Source organism: Paroedura picta, chromosome 6, assembly GCF_049243985.1.
Source record: "Paroedura picta isolate Pp20150507F chromosome 6, Ppicta_v3.0, whole genome shotgun sequence".
Classification (NCBI taxonomy): domain Eukaryota; kingdom Metazoa; phylum Chordata; class Lepidosauria; order Squamata; family Gekkonidae; genus Paroedura; species Paroedura picta.
Window position 1 is genome coordinate 34,554,098 of NC_135374.1, and position 21,709 is coordinate 34,575,806.

A 21,709-nucleotide genomic window follows, 5' to 3' on the forward strand; every position below is an offset into this window, starting at 1 on the left:
GCAGCAGTTGTTTTTTTTAAATACCTGCATATAAGCTGTAGGGGACTTTTTCAGCTTAAAAAAAAACGCTGAAAACTCGGTTTATATCAAAGTATATATTGTACTTTGTTTATTCTGTTGTGGATCCTACTGAATCCAGATCGATTTGAACTCAGGTCTTCTTCTATTCCCCCCCCCCTTGTAACAGAAAAGTGTTCTGCAGGTGCTTAGGAAAGCTCAGAAGGAGGGGGAGCCAAGTGCAGCGAGAGCCTCTTTCTTTTCTTTAAGGTGTGTGTGTGTGTGGGGGGGGGAGAGGATTGGAGATAGCAGAGGAGGGAGAAAAAAAACAAGAGGCAAATCTCTACCAAGAGAAGTTGGGCTTCTGGAGCTTCTGACAAGAAAAGTTAGGGCTTCCCCTTTAAGGGAAGTTTGCAGCCTGGGAAAGAGGAGGAACCCTTTGAACTGAAGCCTTGGCCTTGCTGATTTTTCAAATATTGAGGGTTATATCCACTCTAGGATATTGCAGTGGAAAGGTAGGGTCACTTTGGATCAGTCATGCTTGTTGCAGAGGAAATATTTAAATGGGACAAATGGGACAATATTTAAATGGGACAAAATGGAAATTGCATTCAGTGGAGACGGCAGGGACTGAATCAACCTGGGATTGGAATAAAAGCTCCGTGCAGATTCAGCCCTAAAGAATTCCAATAAAGCAGTGGCTCAACTATGTTTGTATGACATCCAATCAATGACTAGCTCACTGGCCATGTACTACCAAATGCAAAATTGCTTTCTTGGCTGCTTACATTCCCCAGTCTGAGATTTTTCAAGCAGGGAAAGGAGAAGTCTCATAGAGCTAATTAGAATGGAAGTGTAAAGCAGAGTTTATATAGGGAAGCCTTTGTAGGAGAAAGTGTAGTGGGGTGGACAGGGAAGTCAAAATGGTTTGGGAGCTGTGGAGGGGCCCTTGAGGCATGGGCAGATCTGCTGGAGCCCACCAGGAACTTTCCCTGTGAATTATATAACCAATCAGTTCTGAAGTACAAGATATAAATGTTTAAATAAACAAATATTTATAAAATACATACATTGCTTGCCTTGTATGACATTTATATCTTAGTTTCATTGTATATTTCCCTTTTAAACATTTCATCCAGTAACCTCAATGGACAATACATGGTGAACTCTATTTCTTTTTGGAATGGATAGGGTCACCTTAGTAGAGGTACAGTAAACAAAGAATAGGCAATCTGTTACATAGTATGTCTGTAGACATGATGCTCCTCATTCCATTCATCCTTTGAGCTTCCTTCCTACTTATGATGAAGTTCAGATTTTTGAGTATAAACAAAGATATCATAAGAGAAGTAGATGACGACTAGAGAAGGCTTTTCACTCCTAATGTTATATTTGCATGTTTAACATGCTCTACAATGTTTTACATGTTCTACAATGGCCAGACTTACAAACTTTATACTCAACTTTGCATTGTATAGTTAAGTTCAGTAATAGAAACAATGTTGGATCAGGCATTGATATATGCTTATTCAATTTTGCTTCTATACTAAATATCAAACCAGTTATATTAGATCCAACCCTAATTATTAATTATGTAAAAATACAGCAAACCTCTTAAAGGAACATTTTCTACTTAAGAATGAAACATTGTGAGCCATTTTCCTTACAGTTTCGGAAGTGTATGGCTAATTCTGCATGCATATTTCATCTGCACAGCAGAAATTACCTTCAAAACTTGCTTCTGTTCTAAAGCCTTTTTCAAAAATGGTATTTATTGCACATAAATAATTCCAAATCCTTATTGTGAATTGAATGGATCATTATTTTAATTGCTACCCTCACAAAGTTCTTAGTAACTTGTTGGCTACAGTGGATTATATCTTTGCACAAAGGCTATAAAAATAATGCTGATTCTAGATTTCAGTTAACATTTCTGCTTATGATTTAATGCATCACAAAAATATAGCTCAATCATGCTTCTACAACTTTATTGATTCAATAAAAGGGGTAATAATACTGGCAATTAATTTTTTATCTTCAAATTAGTAGTAGTGCTACTCATAGTGTGCTGGGGCATTTCCCAATAATTAGAGACTATCCCTTCTCTAAGGCTGCAACCATTGAAATATAATAATCAGAGAACAGGAAAACTCCTTTTTAATGCATGACTAAAACAAGCAGTTAAATTTGGTCTGGTTACTTAATCTGTGATTACTAGGCCCAGGCATGCTACCAGAAGTAAACTGGGTAGGGTGGAGATTTGGGGTGGTAGTTGTCAGCTGACAGTGTGAAATCACTTTCTGGAAAACTCAGAAGTAATGTCATACCTTTCTAGGAATTGTCCAAACTGTATGGTAAAACATTATGCTTAGGATCCCTGGCCTAAAGGAGGCGAGACTGGTCTTGTCCAGGGCCTTTTCACAGTTACTCAGGGCTTGCAAGACAGAGCTGTTCTATCTGGCCTATAGTTAAAACCCTGAAAGATTACCAAGAAATACTGGCCTCACTGCCAGAAACTGAGGGAAGATCTGCCCTCTAAGAATCTGATTCCCCCCCCCCAAAAAAAAAAAAAAAAACTAGTTGGGGATGACTGGAACACAAATGTTTTATTGAATGTTTGTTTTATGTTTTATACATTATTGATTGTCATTTTATGTTGTTACCACCCTGAGCATTCAGGAAGGGTGGGCTACAAAAATAGTTATTTATTTTTGGTCAGTTGCTAGACAGGTGGGATGTCACATCACATCCAAATTGCCCAGAAATGATATCATGCTACTGGCTAATGACAACTTCAAGAAATGCTGCTCTGAGTAGCAGTAGAAAACATCAGCTGAGGACAGGAGACCGGCAATCCTATAGCAATCCCTTCTATTTCTGTGGTAGTTTGTGGATGCTTGGAAGCCTCTTTGGGCTCTTCCCACATTTTCTTTCTAGATCCTTCAACTTTGGCTTCATGAGCTCATTAGCTTAATTCCCATTTCCTTGACTCTCCTGTAGAACACAACCCCATCTACCTCCTATATTTTTTCTTCCCTATGTAATCAACATTTCTCTTTCTTTAGAACACTTCCCATCTCTAATTAGAATTGCCAGCCTCAGGTAGAGATCTCCTGGAATTACCATGTATTCTGATTCGATAGAGTTCAGTTGCCCCCCCAAAAATGGCTGTTTTGGAAGGTGGACTCTGGGATTATACCTGTTGAGAGGATTCCCCTCCTCCAAATACTCCCCCCCCCAATCTCCAGTTATTTCCCAACTACTTACTTACAACCCTAATACTCTGTGATATTACTGAGGTAAAATCTCCACAAAATGACTCCCATTACTATTCAATGCCCTCCCATGAAGTAAGACTAAATACACCCAAATCCCACAAATATCTTCCTTTGTCTTTTTGCCATTATGCAACTAGGATGGAAAAGGTTGGTGTAAGGTAGTTAGATACTGCTTGGGCTATATTCTAATTTTATTCTCAAGTGTGGCTTGTACATAGTTTATTTCAGGAATAATTTTGACATTTATTGCCTAATATATCTAATTGTAGCTAGCTTCTGCAGTTTTTCTTTTTCTCTGCTCTGAGCTCTTTTGGGAGTTCTGCACAGAAATAGTCTTTGTAGTACTGACTGTCACCAGTTAATTGCCACTTACCCTGTGACAGTTACAATTTTAACTTAACACTCCTGTACTGTCAAAACCTATGGGCATGTATGAATAAAGAAGGGAATCAAGATTATGCATACTGGCATTATTCTTAGGATATAGGAGCAAAAAGAATGATGCGGTTTACATATTCAGGGCCTGTGCACTGGAGTATACATGCTAGAACAGAAGGAACCTTAAACCAGACCATGGAGAACAATCCTAATGGCCCCATATCAGTATTGCAATTCTAAACAGAGTGTTTTCAGATGGCTATTATTGTTCCAACACTATGGTGGGGAGGTCTTTCAGTGTGGAGAATAATCAGTGTAGTTGGGAAAAGACATTAAGTTGGGAGAGGTAGAGGGATGCCCATAGTTATTTTCCATTTGGTCTAGCCTCTGTCATAGGTCTGGTGGAAGAGCACTTTGTTAGCTCCATTAGGGCCTGGATCTCAGTTAGTAGCTCATTCCACAGACAGAAGCCAGGGCTGAAGAGACTTGTTGATGCCAGTCTGATTTGTCTGGGGCCAGGGATCACCAGTAGATCATATTGTATTCACAGATAATAATGTTCTGTCAGGACCTGTGTGGCTGCATTCTGAACCAACTGCAATTTCCAGATCATAGCCAAGGATTGGCCCACATACAACAAGTTACAGAGATCCAGTCTAGAGGTGACTGTTACATGGATAACTGTGGTGAGGTCTTCTAGGGCCAGATAGGATGCTAGTAGTTTTGCCTGGCATAGGTGGTAAAATGCCTGGTGAGCTGTGTTCATGATCTGACCTGCCAGGATAAGGGAGGCATCAAAGATCACCCACAGATTCCTGATGGAGCATGAAGATGTTAGTTGTACTCCATATTAGGTGGGGGAGACATGCTTCCTCGTCTGTCCCTTTCTTCCTCGGCCTCAGGACCTCCATCTTTGATGGGTTAAACTTCAGCTGGCTCTGCTGGAGCCATCCGATCACAGTCTCTGGGCACTTGAACAGAGAAACTGGGGGTGTATCCAGCCAGCTGGTCATCAACAGATAAAGATGGGTGCCATCAGCATATCAGTAACAGCCCAGCCTGTACCCCTGGACCAGCTGTGCACAAGAAGTTACATATAGATGTTGAATAACATTGGGGAGAGAATCTAACCTTGTGGTACTCCACAAGGGAGTGAAGGATAGTGTGACCATTCCTCCTCTGTTCCCAACCTTGCAGACAGAACATTATCCATTGCAAGGTTGACCCCTGCATCCCTGTGTTAGTGAGGTGGTGAGCTAATAGCTCATGGCCTACAATGTCAAATGTGAGGTCTAGCAACATCAGCATTGACCTAGCTTGATCCAGCTGTCTCTGGAAGTCAGCTGTGACAGTGCCCAAAGCTATTTCTATACCCCGTGGCCTGGCTGTAAACCAGACTGCAATGGATCCCGGACTGATGCTTCCTCTAAGCCAGGGGTAGTCAAATTGCGGCCCTCCAGATGTCCATGGACTACAATTCCCATGAGCAAATGCTGGAGGGCTGCATTTGACTACCCCTGCTCTAAGCTGTTGAACACTGATGCCAGGGAATGATTCTGGGATCTTCTATATGCAAAAACATGTACTGCATCACTGAGCCATAGCCCCTCCTCTTATGTTATTTTAACAGTGGATTTCCCCAGGAAACTATGAATACAGCTCTTGCTTTAATAAATCTATTAGTCTTAAAAGTGCCATGAGATGCCCTATTGTTGACTTAGAGCCACTTGTCATTCCTTGCAATATGTAGAAGAGCTATGTATTTGCATTAACTCTACCAGTCTTCTCATATTGTTGGAAGAGTGGTACAACAATTCATCCAGACAGTCTTCATGGCAATAACTAACACTTTTTTGGCAAAAATATTGAATCATTAACAAGATCTAATACATTCTTTGCTATTTAAATTAATGAGCCATACAGTGAAACACAAAGAATGATTACAAACGGTAAAGAATTAACAAAGGCTTTACTGTGTTCAAAAATATTTACACATTGTGTAATAGTGCTATTTTTTTCTTGTTTATGAAGCATTTTTGCTACATAAATATCTGTGATGTGGTTGATTCTCCTAGACCTCCTGTTGTTTTCATGGTATCTTTCTGGGCTAGGACTGGGAGGCACAGTTTTGATTCTGGTCTTACCTAGTGAGTAAGTTTTAGAAAGTGGTGTTGGGGGACAGCTGCTCATCTTCCTGGCCTTTGTCTTGTGGGGTCCCATAATCTAATCCCCTATGCGTTTCAAAATCTACATGAAATTGCTGAGGCAGGTCATCTGAAGATTTGGATTGGGTACACCGATTGATCAGTTGCTACACAAGTGGGATGTCACTACACATCACATCTCTTGATTCCAGTTCATCCTAGGGAGGTTGTAGAATCCATGAACCAGTGCTTGGATGTAGTTTTGAAAAAGATTTGGCCTAATATATTAAAATTTAATCCTGATAGCCAGTTGCAGCCTGTTTTTGGAGTAAAGATCTTGTCACTTTGGTTCATTTCTTGGCTACATCTAGATTAGATTACTGCAATGTGATCTACATGGAGCTGGCTTGGGGTTGCTACCTCTGGTTGAGAAATACCTGGAGACTTTGGGGGGCAGGTAGAACCAGGTGACGGTAGGATTTGGGGCAGAAAGGGACCTCAATGGTGTATAATGCAATGGAGTTTGCCCTCCAAATCAGCCATTTTCTTTAGGGCTGATTTATGTCACCTGGAGACGAGCTGTAAAGCTGAGGAATCCCCAGGTCCCACCTGGGGACTGACATCCCTAGGCTGGCATTGAATAGTCTTCAGAAATGCTGGTGCAGAATGCTGTAGCCAGGATGTTCACTGAGTGGTTTGTAGGGACCATATCATTCTAGCCTTGGCCTACTTACATTGATTTCTAACCTGTTTCTGGGCAGAATTCAAGTGCTACATAGCCTGGGATTACAACACCTGAGAGACTGCTTATTCCCTATGGCTTCACCCAACTGCTACAGTCACCTTCCTTGCCCTGGCTTGGGATGCCCTGCCTTCCGACATTAGGCAAATGGCAACTCAGGAGAGGGCCTGCTTAGAATTCTCTTCCCATGGAGAGTTCTCTGTTCCATTTTTAATGGGTTTAAAGTTTTTAAAAATAATATATATTTAATCTATTAATGCCTTGGAGGCCCTGATGAAAGCAGAAAAGTGGGAAATGTTATACATTGAATAAATAAAACATACATTTCCAGATTTCAAGACAGCAAAAAATCCTCCCAGTAATCTTTCCTTTTTATTATTTGCATTGTATACTGCAATTTAGTGAAAATATATTTTATTAGCTATTCAATAAGTGAAAATACATAGTTAAGAGCCATTTAAATCCCAGAGGAAATTATTAGTAACCACTGAACCAGAATACTTGCAAACTATGACTGCTGGGTAGAAAACTATGAAGACTGTATGTATAGAAGATGTTGACTTAAAATCTACTACTCAGTAAACTGCTTGTGAAATGTTCAAAGATTTCCATTAAAACGCAGAAATGGAAATACGAAGTCATGTGCAGGTGTCCCACACATGTGTGCAAGCTTCTCTAAATCATAGGCTATACAAAAACAGACTAAGCATCTGATGTGATGACCATTCTTGAGAATATTTACAAATTCTGGACCTTACTGGAAAAATGAGTTACCCCAAAGAAAGCAATAGCACCCCAAGGATACAGTGCTTCTGCTGCCAGGCATGAAATATCCATTGAGGTGGACTGACCATTATGTCCACTGGGACTTTTCCAGGCGAGCCAATAACCTCCCTCTGACCTAGGCCAGGTTAGAAGGGCAGTGCCTGTCTTGTCCAAGCTTTACATGACAAGGGATAGTTGTGTGGAAGTCCTTCCCTCCTTTGTGGTGGCTGGGTTGGAGAAGTCCAGAGGGAAGGGCCCATCTTTGGTGCCCAGATCTGCCCCTGGCCCATGCCTGTGCTCAGCCCCACTCACTGTGCCACCACTGCCACTCATCTTTGGCGCCCGGTCCCAGGCCAAGACTGTACTGAGGCCCATTTGTTCTGCTGGTGGCCATCTTCTGTGCCTGGCCCTGGGTCACAGCGATGGCCAATTGCTCTGCTGCTACCACAGCAGTGGCCACCACCATGGCTGCAACTTCCACTGCCATGGACTCTGCTGCCTCTGCCGCTCTTTCTGGTTACCTCCCTGCCCTTTATACCACACTGGGGGGGGGGGGGATGGATGTCATGTCCATGATGATTTCCGTTTTCCCGAGCACACTGAAAGATGTGTTTCCATGTCAACAATACATAAAGAGGGCTCCTGATGCTTACACATATGAATGTCCCCTGCTGAATCAGACTGGATATTTCAAAGCTTAGTATTAAGCACCTTTTTTGAAGCAAGTTCTGCTAAAATCAATAGCTTTTACTTCCAAGTAAATAGAATTAGAATCAAGTTATAGATGCGGATGCTCACTGATGTCTGTGATGGTAATATGACATTTGGTGATTTATTTTTTATAATCCTTTCCTTCAGTGTTCTGTCGGTATGCTTGACTTTTTCAAGTTGTCCTAATCTAATGTTAGCAGAGAACTTTCTACCATCTATAGCCTCTTTTGTTTTCTTGATTAGAATTCTAAATTGCTATTATTATCTGCTATTTACACTTCCCAGATCAAATAAATTGAGTGCTCTGAATTCTCATTCATCTTTTGACTGACTCCTACATTCTGTAGAAATAGCTGTGGGCAAAATATACCTCTCCATCAAATATTGCTTTCAGAGGCAGAAATTTGTGTAAAGGCTGCATTATCCAGTTCTTTGCATATAACAGCTTTCCAGTTCATATCTTGCTTCATTTGAGGTTGTTTGAGAGATTTAAATTGACCACTTCATACAATAAGGTATTTTATCACCATTCTTCTTTATGTCACTTTATTAACATAAACTGCATGGCATGTTTGCAGCTGCAATGGATACTTAGAGTGGAAAATGACTGGCAAAATATGTGTGTTGAGGCTGTTTACAGACATTAAGGGGAAAAAAACAAAACATTAACAGTGCTATCCTAAGAAGAATTACTCTCTTACATTACACATTGAATTACACATTGAAGTCAACGTTCTTAAAAGAGTGTAATTCTGATTAGGTTTGTACTGTAAATGTTTTAAAAGGCATAGAGACCCTCTGGTTCTAGACCACCGACTACAGGACATACAAAAAGCATCAAGTGAGGGAAAGGTCACAATCTAGGCTATACTATTTTTCATGTAGCTGCTACTTCTATGAAGAAACAGTTTTGCTGATATTTCCTCTATGGCATTAAGACCTGCTGCTGCAGCTTGGGTCCACATTCCTTCCATTGTGATGATCGGGGTCTTGTGAGGGTGTACAGTCTAGTTTTTTTCATAAGTCATGCCTACTTTATGGAATTCGCTGTCAAGGAATTCACTGTTTGTTTCTACAGGGGCTGCTGGCACTCTGAGGATGATTTTTAGATTTCGTTGACACTGAAAATTTGCTTCTGGATTCATTTCATTGTGTTTTGTACAACAGACTGAGTACTTGACTGATCAATATACAGTTCCACTATTTTAGGAATTAATAAATAATCACAGACTCCTAAATGTGTTTTCTTTTCCTTTTTACTACAGCTGAACGAGATATCAGCGTCTACTGTGGAGTACAGGCAATTACGATGAAGATTAATTTTTGCACTGTCCTTTTTTCTGGTTACTCTGAAACCGATTTGGCTCTAAATGGGAAACATGGGGATTCCCATTGCCGGGGATTTATAAATAACAACACCTTTCCAGCAGTGGTCATTTTCATCATCAATCTTAGCACTTTGGAGGCCTGTGGGAATGCTTTAATGGTAAGGCAAGTTCTTTGGAGGCTACACATTTCTAATAGTGGGTGGAGTGGCACACACTGCTCAGTGGAGTTTATAACTGCATAACATTTTTAAAAATGACCTTTCAAAGGCTGGATAAATATTACGGATGTGATATTTAAAGTATTTACCAGGATAGTCCCTTGAATCCACAGAGAGCTATTTTCAAGTAGGATTGAGGGCCAGGTTATACATTTGCTTGAAAATATACTATACATCTGTTTTGTTTTTGTTTTTTTTAAAGAGGGGACCCAACTTACTCCACTTTTTAAACCCTGTTATATAGGAACTTCATGCTATTCTTCCCCTTCCCAACACAAAATGTGTTTTTTTTTTAATTTGCAACAAAATTCATACCAACTATGTTCACTGTTCTTTCCATATGGGAATCTATTAAATAAAGGGATTAGGACTGGGGTACTTCAAAGTTTGCTATCTCCATCATGATTCTAACATAACCTAGGGAAATTGGATATGTTCTGTATTTTTGTTGCACTTTGATGGACGGATTAAAGTCCTGCCCAATTTCCGCTATTTGGCTAAACATTGTGTATGTGATGGATAATTACAGGTTCCCTCTTGGTGCCTTAAAACACCTTTAATCCAAACTTTTGATGTGATTGGTCAAAGGCTACTCTTGGAGAGAAACTTAATCACCCTCATTTATGATTGGGTTAGAAAGGGAACACCGATTCAGCAGGGAAATCTATAAAACTGTATGCCCGGGTTAGAGTTCTGTGTCAACAATGGAGCCAGATGCTGATATCAAGGACAAGTCATACCAGTCTGTGCCACGATGCTCAGGACCCACTCTTATGAATAGAATATGGAGGCTCTTAGTAAGTATAGAATTAGATAGCAAAGTACCTTTGCATATTTGTTCTACTATTCTGCCTAAAACCAGTGGTCTACTGATTCTTTCTAAGTACCAAGTCTTTCTAGAATTTAGGTTTAGTTATGGAAGTTTTATTATAACCTTGAATTTTGGGTATGAACTGACTATTTAGAGAAATCTATTACACATTTCATTAGTTGCTCAGTTACATGAACAAGAGTTCACTCATACCTGCCTGTCTCCTTATGCCCCTCGCAGGGCTCTTCACTCTACGAGCATGAATCTGTTGGAGATTCCTGGCCTGAGAGAGGTTTGCCAGGAATCAGGGAAATTAGTGGTTGTAATCAGGGTTTTTAGTGATTATGACTGGGGTTTTAACAATTGTTTTATGGGGATTTTATTGTGGGAGATCTTCCTTGTGAACTGTCATGAACCATTTGGGAGTGGTGGTATAGAAGTCGAAACAAACAAACAAACAAACAAACAAACAAATAATACAGCATAGACACAGAGGGTGGGAGATTCCTAAAGACTTTAAAAAATATTGTTTAAAATATACACAGCTTTTGGCTTGCAAAAAGGGCCAGGTTCAAAAGAATTCTTTCAGTGGGCGCAGATTTTATCAAACAAACTTTCCCAGATAGAGAGGGGAAGGGGTTTCTTGTTCTCATGGCAGTTGGGAGCTTGGAGAAGCAACATTTTAAGTAACAGATCTTCCTGGTTATTAGCAAAACTCAAGTCAGGGTAGAGACCTGGAAGGCATGAGAGTTTGTGACAAGGGCCACCATGGCAGCCATAGATCTGCCCCCAGGTTGCATTGAACCCAACCAATAAAAAGATCATACCCTGGATTTCTTTTTATATGAAGCAGGTGACTAGTATGCCAATAAGGGGATTGGATGTTTTGGTCAGATCATTGCCTGCTTATCGTCTGGGTGGTTGTTGACCATCCCATCTTCAAACTCCATCAGAATTGACATAGAAATCCAATAATAAAAAATAGTTGATAAAGCTCTCTAGGCTGTGGCCCTTTTTGAACAATTTCCTAGAGGAGGTGAGGAGGATTTCCACTCTAGTATATTTTGGAAGTAACTGCAGAGTTTTTCTGGTGAAGCAGGCTTTTGAGTGCAACTGGACAAACTTTGGGCAAATGAATGCATGGAGCAGAATTGTTGTAGAGAGGTGTGTCTCCCCACCCATGAGGACATTAGTTACTTTTTTGATTTTTGATTGACAAGGTTCAATTTATAATGCTGTAATGTATTTATGTGGAGGGGATTGAGGTAAAATAGTCAAAGAAACAAACAGGACATCAGTTTCCCAATAAACAAGGCAACCAAGTCTGAAGGGTCCCAATCCACCAGGTGCTTCGAGTGCCTTCTATATGTTAATATTTGGAAATGTGGAATAAGATTACTTTTGAGGATTGCCGCGGATACATTTTACAACTATATTTAAAAAGCTTTAGTGTTACTGTTCTCGTAAGTATGAAAATGTGTCAGGTTGTTATGATCCAAAGCATGAACTATTTATTTATCACATATTTATAGACAGTGTAGCTATAGCTGCTTGTCATTACACTATTGTTTTTCCAAACAGTTTTGAAGAGATGTTTGTAATAGTAATAGTAATGGTATTAATTACAGAAATACTAGTTAGAGTATTTCTAAACAAACAAAAACACTGAGTGTACTTCATATAACTCACTACAGGGCAGTTGCACTGGAGTCAGTAGAACTTTATTGGTAATTGGGGAATTATGGATTTCTCTATGCTTTGCTACTGCCCAAACACCTCTAGCAATGTCTGTAATTGGTGACAATGATATGAAAAATAGTGAGAACAGCACAAACAATAGACCCTTTAGATATTAACATTTATGACAAAATTAAAAATTGATAAAAGTTCAGTACATATTAAATGTGCACAGATATTAAATAGATTTGATCATGTGTTTTATTTCAGACTAGACTCAAAGCCCGTTTGTGAGAACGGGATTTGAAAGCCCCCCACCCCTGTGCTTCTAGGCCTGAGGGGAAGGCCTGCTTCCCCCCCTCCCCCCTGGCATTGGCTTTCTGGCCTCTCCTGGTGAGGGCCTAGAAGCCTTTCTGGCCTCTCCTGGTGAGGGACTAGATTGTGCCCTCACCCGATTGACTAGGACTGCTGTCTGTCGTGGTGAGGGGCCAATCCGAAGGCGCTTTGCGCCTTCCAATTGGCCCCTCACCTGGACTGGCCCCTCCTACTTTCCACCCACTTAGCCCTTAGCTAAATATGAATACAGTGAAAGCTGTATAAAAATTGTCATGCTTATTGCTTTATTTATTCTTTTGTTTTTATTTTATTGCTGTTCTTACTGTGAGCTGTCTCTCATTTCACATTAAGGATAGGCACAAACAGGCCGGTAGTTAAATTTCTCATGAATTTGGGCCAGTTCAGCATTTGTGACATTTGTGAATTGCTTTGAGACTCCTTCTGGTAGAGAAAAGCAGCATATCAGAACCAACTCTTCTTCTTACAAATTTTGATACAGACCCTGCTTGGGAGAAGCAGGAAGCAAGATTTAAACAGCTCAGAACCATTTAAACTGAACAGCTGAGTAGCAGGGACTGTTTGGAACCCCCTGCTTTCTGCTTCTAATGAAAATCCGTGGGAAGCTGAAAGCAGGGGTTTAATTGTTAAATGGCTCACCATTTTGAACCAAGTTTGAAAAATATTGCTGTATCTCATATTTATTTTTTTCCACATCTAACTTTCTACACCCAAATGCTGGGTAGATGGAGTATACCCAGTATTCGTATTCCTCTCCAAACAAATCTGGATAAACAATAACCTTCCATATGATTCTAAAATTATCAAGTAAGTAAGGAAGCAGTATATTTTTTCATTCAACAAGCAGACCTGTGAGGAAGTGGGAGCTGCAGATGATTAGGCTGCTAGATAATGGCTTTCTTTTTATCCGCTGCGGTGGGAACTTGAAGGGAGAACATTATATCTGAGCATTCAGGTATACTGGGCTAAAATGGTAAAGTGGTGAAGAAGCTAACATTATTGCCACTCAACCTGCAGGTATCTGTTTCTTCCATTTGTGAAAATACCAAGTTTTTAAGGGCCATGGCTGCAAAAAGAAGCTTAAACTACTAGAGGTGCTATGGCAGTGGAACAATGGAAGCGGATATCTCTACTGGAATAAATATTCCAATAATTCTATAAGGATGATATTTAAACTTTATCATCCACCTGTATTTTATTTAAAGACTACTAGTAAAACCTATTGCATTATGTAGTGAAATGGGCGCTAGCTCATGGTTTGGTGTGGGTTTAGTGCCTCATTGGGAAGCTGGCAATCCTAAGAAGAGGTCTCTCTGTGTACAGCAGTCTTGACCCAAGTCAGGTTTATGCACACCTAGATAGTGTGGAAGTCCAGAACATGAACCTACACTAATCTGGCAACCTTACCTCCTCTCTGCAATGTTTTCTTGACCTGAAATAGGTCACGGGGTGCTATGTGGCTGGTTAGATGGCTGTGGAGACATTATACCATTTTGAGGCTCCACTTCCAGACCTCAAGGAATATTTCCAGACCAGGGACAGCTAACTTCCAGGTGGGGCCTGGAGACCTTTTTGAATTATTTCTCATCTCCAGACTATAAAGATCCACAGGCAAAAATGGCTACTTTGGAGGGGGGATTCTGTAGCATTGTACCTCACTGAGGTTTAGGGATACCAGCCTCCAGGTGAAGCCTGAGGATACCCTGGAAGTACAGGAAGGGAAATCTCTCCCCCCTCACATGCACCCCTTCAAAGGTAATTCATGTGGCCACCCCTTGGCTAGCACAGTCTGTTGCTGGGCTGGTGATGTCTGCCCTTGTGAAGCCTGAGGCCTATTGCTGGCAATGGCAGTTCCTGCTGTTGTCTGCAAGGCCAAGTCATCTGGAACCACTTGGTGAGTGGTATCATATTTGGTTAAGGGCTAAGTGGGTGGAGAGTGGGCGAGGCTGGTCCGGGTGAGGGCCAGAGTTCTAGTCAGTTGGATGGCGCGAAGCCAGTCAGGAGGACCAATAATTGGGCCAAAATTATGACAGGGCCCGCCCACCCAGGGGCAATCTGGAGACATCACTGCCAGTCTGCTCCTGACCACTGCAGGGAGAGGAGGTAAGTAGGGCTGCCAAGGGGGATGAGAACAGAGGCTTGGACAGGCTGTGCCAGCCCTTTTCTCCCCAAGGCTGTCCTAACTGTCAGGTCCAACTGTAACTTCCCTCTCTTTGCCTCAGAACACTGACAGAGCTGGCAGGAGGCCGGAGAGTGTGCTCCCTTCCCCTACCTTCAGGACTTCTGTGAAGGAGCCTCTGATAGCCTCTGACTGAGGGAAGGGAGGCATTTCAGAGAGCAACGCAGGGAGTCGGAGGGCATTCCTTTTGAGGGGGGGGATTTCTCCTTCTGCCAAACAGTTGGCTGACAGGGAGGCCACAGAAAATCCCCTTCTCACTTAAAATACTGCTCTGGCCAGGGGTTAGACACAGCCAAGCCATGTGTCTTTCTTCTTCACAACTCTACAGATTTGAGGTCTACTGCACAGCGTTATTTTGCATTAGAAACTGTATGCTGTTGTGGAGGTTCTTTTGTCTCCTGTTTCATATGAACAACAACCCTGTACAGTTGGCCTCAAGTCTTTCAATTCAATGACAACCTGTGTGTTTCTTCTCCACCACAACCCTATCCAAAGTAGCCCTTTCTGCCTGGGGATCTGATCTTTATACTCTGCAAACGAGCTGTAATTCCAGGAGCTCTCCAGGCCCCACCTGAAGGTTGACTACCTCTGGGTTGGAAATATTCCTGGAGGTTTGGAGGTGGGACTTCAAAATCGTACAATGCCTCAGAGTCCAGTCTTCAAAGGAGCCATTTTTGCCTCCAGTTGGGAGGGAGTGGTGCAGGTGTGTCCCTCCTGGGCTATGGGCTATGGCCAGTCTTTACCAGCAACTGTTTGTATTTTGGGGTGCAGACAGACAGACCAGCATCAGTCCTGTGTGTCTGGAAAGTGCAGGAAGATCTAAATAAAGAATATTTACAGCCTGAAACTGTAAATAGTGAACAGGTAAATGGCTGGAGAGACATGGGAAATGAAGTGACTTTTTCCAACCCTGGCCTGGGAAATTATCAACCGTTATAAAAAACCTTACTAATGTCAAGACTGTTGTGCACAGAGAGGAGTCTTTGCAGCCTTCAGTATGTTGTCAGAGGTATGAATCTCATTTTAAGCAAAAGATATTTTCTTTTAGCATTTGCCATCCAATAAATGGTGTTTTCTCCAAATAGGTAACCTCAGTTCCAGGAATTAATGCATATGGCAATATATCAACAGTCCAAATAGGTAATATTTCAGGATATATAGACACTCCTGATCCACCAACTATCATCAGCTATTTACCAGGACTTCTCTATAAATTTAGTTGTAGCTATCCTTTGGAATACCTGGTCAACAATACTCAGCTTGCTTCGTAAGTATGTCTATCACTCTTTCACAAAGAGAGCCTTGTATTATCTTTACGCTTTATGATATTTGTCTGGTGCTTTGAATGAGGAGGGACTGGATATGCTGTACAAACATGTCAGATCCGTGCCAACTGTGTAATTGTCGGTCCCTTAACTGTTTGCACAAAGTAGGTTTAAGAAATTAAGGATGAGTGAATGGGAATAAGAATGAAGGGCAAGGGATTTGGAGAATATTTAGAAGGAAAAATTAATTGCCAGAAGAAAGTCACTTCTAAGAATTTGTTTTATCATAGAGTAAATTTAGCAGAAAAATTTGTGTTTTGTTCCTGCTTTTATGATAACATTTTTTCCCCAAATTAATGTGAATAGCAAAGCAATAGTTTCCTTTCTCACAAAGTTTGCCTGGTCTCTTATTTGGCCTTCCAGAGACTGGTAAAACCAAATATTCCCAGAGGAACTTCTGGGGGAAAATCAGAGGTGGACTTGCCATTTAATTTACAGGGACATTTCCCAATGGACTACTGCTCTAGAGGGCTGCTGCTGGTCAGGCTCAAGCATGATCAAACTCTATTAACTCTTCCAGAGCCTTAGGTGCCACTTGGTTCAGACCCATCCAAGGTCACCTTGTGTAATCTGTGCCTTGCCCAGCCGGGCTTGGCACCCACTCACAGCCTGCCATCTCTTTAAAGAGGCCCCTTTTCTGGGGAGTAGGCCATGCATGGCGTACTTCCCGACCAAACCAGCTCCACCCCCTGCCAACCTGCAAGTTGTGACTGGAAACAGCTTAGCAAACAATGATAAACCCCGTGCCCCTGAGCCAATTGCCCATGGCAAACAACTGCCAACCTGATACAAAGGAAGGGAGGGTGGGAGGCTCGTCCATGTCCTAGCAAAAGAGGGAAGGCAAGGGACGTGGTGCACTATTGCACTTGCAGCTGCCCCCCTGCCTCCAATCCCAGCATACCATGCTGCCCTCGCAGCCACGTGTGTCCTGGGCTCTGCTCTTCCCCCTCCCCACATATTTCTCCTGCCTGCCCCACCCGCTGCATCAATGACGGCCCTGGCTTAATCCAGGCCACAAATTACCTCACTGCCACAAGTTTGTAGGAAGAAGCTATGGGAAAACTAATACCAATTACTTGCACAGCTGAACTGAGTAACCCCTGTAGCAGAGTTGTAGCCCCACACGGGCTACCTAGCTTGTCTTGCTCCAGGCCTATATAGTGGCCATGACTAAGCGGAGCTGCCGTTGATGACGTGGGGGTGCCTGGGAGTGGCGCGGACCCAGCTTCATCATCGGGTCGTGCCACGGCTTGTTGGGGAAGGGCAGGGCGACTGACCTTAAATAGGACGGACGCGAGGAAACCTGCCCTTTCTTCACTTCCACGCCATCGGGACAGCTACCCTCCTGTTCCCCCCCCCCCGTTGTTTGTTAATGTTTTCTTTGTCGCGGGTTATGACAGGTAGGGAGTCTGTTGGTGGGGAGCCCGTCTGCGCACAGGACTCCCCAGGGTAGGGGGTCTCACTAATGAGAGGCCAGAGGCTCAGGGCCAAGCGGCCAAAGGACACCAATGGAGGCGGATGCCCATTGGGTCCCTCTACAGTCACTTCCCAGGAGATTCTGCAGTGGAAGGCGTCTCATCCTCCCCGCTGCAAGTGAGGCGTGGACCCGGAGCGCCGCAGTTCATGTCAGGTAGCCGGACGGCTGATGGGGGTCAGGCTCCCTTACCGGGCATTTGGACCAACCCTCTGTTGAGGAAGGGTCCAGGTTAATAAACGGCTGCAGCCAATTTATTTGCCAAAACTGGGTTCGCATCATTACTGGGACAGTCACCACCTGCTAGTCAATTACACTTCCGTATTTGCTTTTGGTGGGCAATTTTTGTTTTGTTGTAATCTTTTCTATTTCTTATTTGTGTTTGTTTCTTTGACTGCTGCTTTGATACTCTAATTAGCTTGGTTTATTCGCTCAGACTTCTGCTTTACCATCTCCAGCTTTTTTGTTAATGCCCTTTCTTTCTTTCTTTCTTTCTTTCTTTCTTTCTTTCTTTCTTTCTTTCTTTCTTTCTTTCTTTCTTTCTTTCTTTCTTTCTTTCTTTCTTTCTTTCTTTGTATTAGTATTCCTTAATTTTATAAGGTATTCTTAATAATTTATGGACAGAAGAGTAGAGTAGACATTCTCAAAACAAATAACTAAATAAGTATTCTGAGCTAATGGTAATTTTTTTTGGCACAGCAATATAACACTAAATATATGACAAAGAAATGCTGTTTTTATGAGGAGCTACTCTAGATCATGGAGAGTTAACTTCTTTGTTTCTGTCATTTAGCCTCTTAGCTAATAATTTGTCTGATTCATTGCTTCAACAAGGCCTATTACTTTAAGAATAGCTAAAGCCCTTTCAGATGCTGTATTACAAATCTTATACACAGGGTAGTTTACAACTAAAACAGAAGAATTTACTTGTTGTGGTGACTCTAAAAATCAATTTAACAACAATCAGCATTGAAAAATGAAACTGTAACACAGAAATGATCTTATCAATATTTTTTTCACTCTCTACATCTATTTTAGGTCATCAGCTGCTATATCTGTAAGAGAGAACAATGGCACATTTATTAGCACTTTGAATTTATTCCTCTACAATGTAAGTATAAAGAAGTAGAAGTTTTTAAAACAGCACATTTTTCTCTGCTGGAGAACCCACTGTTTGACTGTCTCAGTTCATTGTCAGATTTTATTCCCAGGATCAATGGACAAGAGTAGCTTTTGAGTGACTAAAATAAAATGGAAGGTTGGGCAGGGCCACGTCAGAGGGTTTATTATATAGATTATATACATGACAGGGCTCTGGTTGCAGCTTCAGAAAACGGTGTGGGAGTGAAGGCTGAAGTCCCTCCTGCACCATGCCTCCAAGATGAAGCTATTCCTAGAGTGCTTGGGATTATTCATTTCTCAATAATACATGCAACTTGCAACTCAGATCAGTGGAGCAAACATGGAATATGGTAGAGTACAAGGAAAATGCAACCCTCTCTCTAGCTAAACTTCCTACCTATTGAGGAATAAAGCTAGGGGGGGGGGAGATGTAAGAACCTGTTCTTGGCTGGAAGGGGATTTGTCTTTGGCAATGAAGCAGCAGTAATAGGAGATGAAACTGACGAGGCAGTGGAAAGAGATTTAGAGGCAAGTCCCCAAAGCAGAGAAGCAAGAATCAACCCCAAGAGAAAGTCCTAGAATTGCTACAAGAGATGGAACTCTTTATACTTCTTTTCTGAGTAAGCAGGAGATGGGGTGTTGGCATTGGAATGTGGGAATAACAAAAATTCAATCTTTTGAAGAAGAACCAGCCTGAAAAGAATCTTTTGTCTATATGGTTCAGCAGTGGAATAGGCTGCCTAAAGAGGTGGTGAGCTCCCCCTCACTGGCAGTCTTCAAGCAAAGGTTGGATACACAGGGCCATTTCGCACGGGGATCTTTGTTGCAAATTGGTCACTGAATGAAAAATCGCCATTTAAAATAGTGGAATTCGTCGTTTTGCATACCTGGCTTTGTAGTGGAATCAGTTGCGTTTTTTAGCGTTTCCCACAGGCTTCCGGTCTCGGCAGAAATCGCTAGAAAGGAAGCGCTATTGCCAAGCTTGTCCCACCCCTGGCCGTCAAGCAGCCAATGGGCAGCCGTTAGCATGCTGCCAAACAGCCCCTTTCCCTTTAAGAAAGGTTTTTTAAAAAAAAAACAGACCCATTGCAACGAATCTGGGTAGATTCGTTGCAATGGAGAGACCCATCCAGCTGCCTAATATGAGCTGTCGTTTGATCATGTGATCGTTGCCACGCTGCCTCGAGTGATAAAAAAAAAATCCCCCCCCTCTCACGGGCCCGATTTTCGGCTGAATTAATGTGTAAAAAATAAAAGGACTTTATTTCAGCAAACGGGCTTTTATGTGGTTTGTGCTTAGTGACTAAAGGTGAAGGACTGAAGCCAGGGAAGCCTCTAAACAGAAAGAGGCTCGCTGGTGCGTTTATCCCCGCTCGCTCGGAGAAAAAAAAATGGCGATCGCTTCGCCGGAAGCTCAGAGAGCCAGGGGGAGGGACTTTGAAGAAACCGCAACAATGTTAACGCACAGGTCTTTATCGCTATTGTTGCAGATTGGTTGCAGGAGTGTATCACTTTCCAGAGGGTGAATCCACTTTTTGGGATTCCCCTGAAAGCGCTAAAACGAAGCGCTTTTTGCTGATCCGTTTCAGGAGTGTTGCAGATTGTCTACGATGTCGTGGGTTATGCCAAATTAGTAGCGTTTTCAATTAGCAACCATTGTGCTATTTTTAAGCCGTGCGAAATGGCCCACACTTTTCTTGGATGATTTAGGATGCTTTGGGCTGATCCTGCGTTGAGCAGGGGGTTGGACTAGATGGCCTGTATGGCCCCTTCCAACTCTGTGATTCTTGGATTCTATGGTGGAGGTGAGATTACTTCTTTTCCATGGAGAGTGTCTGAAGTGTTCCCTTGGAGAGATTTGGAAGTTAGAGATGTTTGGGTACTTATCATTATTGGGAAGGGCAGGAATTTTCCTATCTGGTCATTGAGTTATGGGGGAAATTACTGGAATCTCTGTGGGTCTTATTATTGTGTAGATCTAAGTTGTTAGATTGTTAGGATCAAATTATCTGGGAAGTGGATCCAAGGTTCTTGCAAGTCTAACAGTATGAACATGTAACAGAGAATTCCACTAGAAATGTCAATGTGACATTGATATTTATAGTATGATATGATTACTGCTCGGTCAGAACAGTTTTATCAGTGCTGTGGTGAGCTCAAGGTCACCCAGCTGGCTGCATGTGGGAGAATGTAGAATCGAACCCAGCATGCCAGATTAGAAGTCCACACTCCTAACCACTACACCCAACTGTACTGTAATCCCCTGAGGCTCCCCTTCTAACATTTTTCACCTTGTGGCCCCCTTCAAATGGCTGCCATTGAGAATGGCTGGTCTAACTGTACCTTTAGTAGGTACAGTTATCTCATGCTTGTGTGTTGTATGCAGGATCTCATGCTTGTGTGTTGTATGCAGAAATTCCTGGGTTCAATACTCAAGCTTCCCAAAACAAAAAAGAGAAAATATCCTGACTCAAACAAAAGTAAAAAATCTACAAAGGTCATCACAAAGGAAATGAACTTAAACCTGTACAGGGTGGAACACAATTAAAAAAATTATTAATCAAATTAAAAACTGAAGGCTTTTTAGCACAGCCTCAATAAAATCAAGACATATATACATACCATATATACTTGCATATAAGCCGAGTTTTTCAGCAGTTTTAACACTGAAAAAGCCCTCCTCTGCTAATATGCGGGTTAATTGATATAACAGCCTGCTCCCAGCCAGCCAAACATAGCATTGCCTTTTGCAAAGGTCTTCAAAGCTGAGCTTGTTGCTCCCAGCCAGCCAATCGTAGAATTGCCTTCTGCAAAGGTCTTGAAAGCTCGTTGCTCCCAGCCAGCCAATCGTAGCATTGCTTTCTGCATAGGTCTTCAAAGCTGAGCTTGTTGATCCCTGCCAGCCAATCATAGCATTGGATTCTGCTAAGGTCGAGCTGAGCTTGTTGCTCCCAGCCAGCCAATTGTAGAATTGCCTTCTGCAAAGCATTTGAAAGCTGGCAGCTTGTAGGACATCAACTGTTTGACCGAGGTTTGACTTTTCCCCCTTTCTTTTCCTAATCACTTCCTCCAAACTATTCTTTTGTTTTCTGTGGGTGGGGTGGGTTTTCGGGGTGCTTTGGGATTTATGTACTGTTTCTTTCTCCTAGTGTTTCTTTCTTCTGTTATCTGAGGGGCAGCGTTGTTTGCCTTTTCTTCTTGTTGTG

The 21,709-nt window shown here is 42.1% G+C and overlaps 2 protein-coding genes across 2 annotated transcripts in view; one reads left to right on the forward strand and one right to left on the reverse strand.

Moving 5' to 3' along the window:
• Positions 1-21,709, reverse strand: part of RPL24 (ribosomal protein L24) — a 354,788-nt gene that overhangs the window by 280,877 nt on the left and 52,202 nt on the right. The window lies entirely within an intron of this gene.
• The window catches only part of ZPLD1 (zona pellucida like domain containing 1), a 53,373-nt gene that overhangs the window by 5,941 nt on the left and 25,723 nt on the right, over positions 1-21,709 (forward strand). The window contains exons 3-5 of the mRNA XM_077342119.1: positions 9,281-9,501; positions 15,668-15,849; positions 18,420-18,492. Of these exons, the coding sequence (XP_077198234.1) occupies positions 9,281-9,501; positions 15,668-15,849; positions 18,420-18,492 (476 nt within the window). The remainder of the gene's footprint in view (positions 1-9,280; positions 9,502-15,667; positions 15,850-18,419; positions 18,493-21,709) is intronic.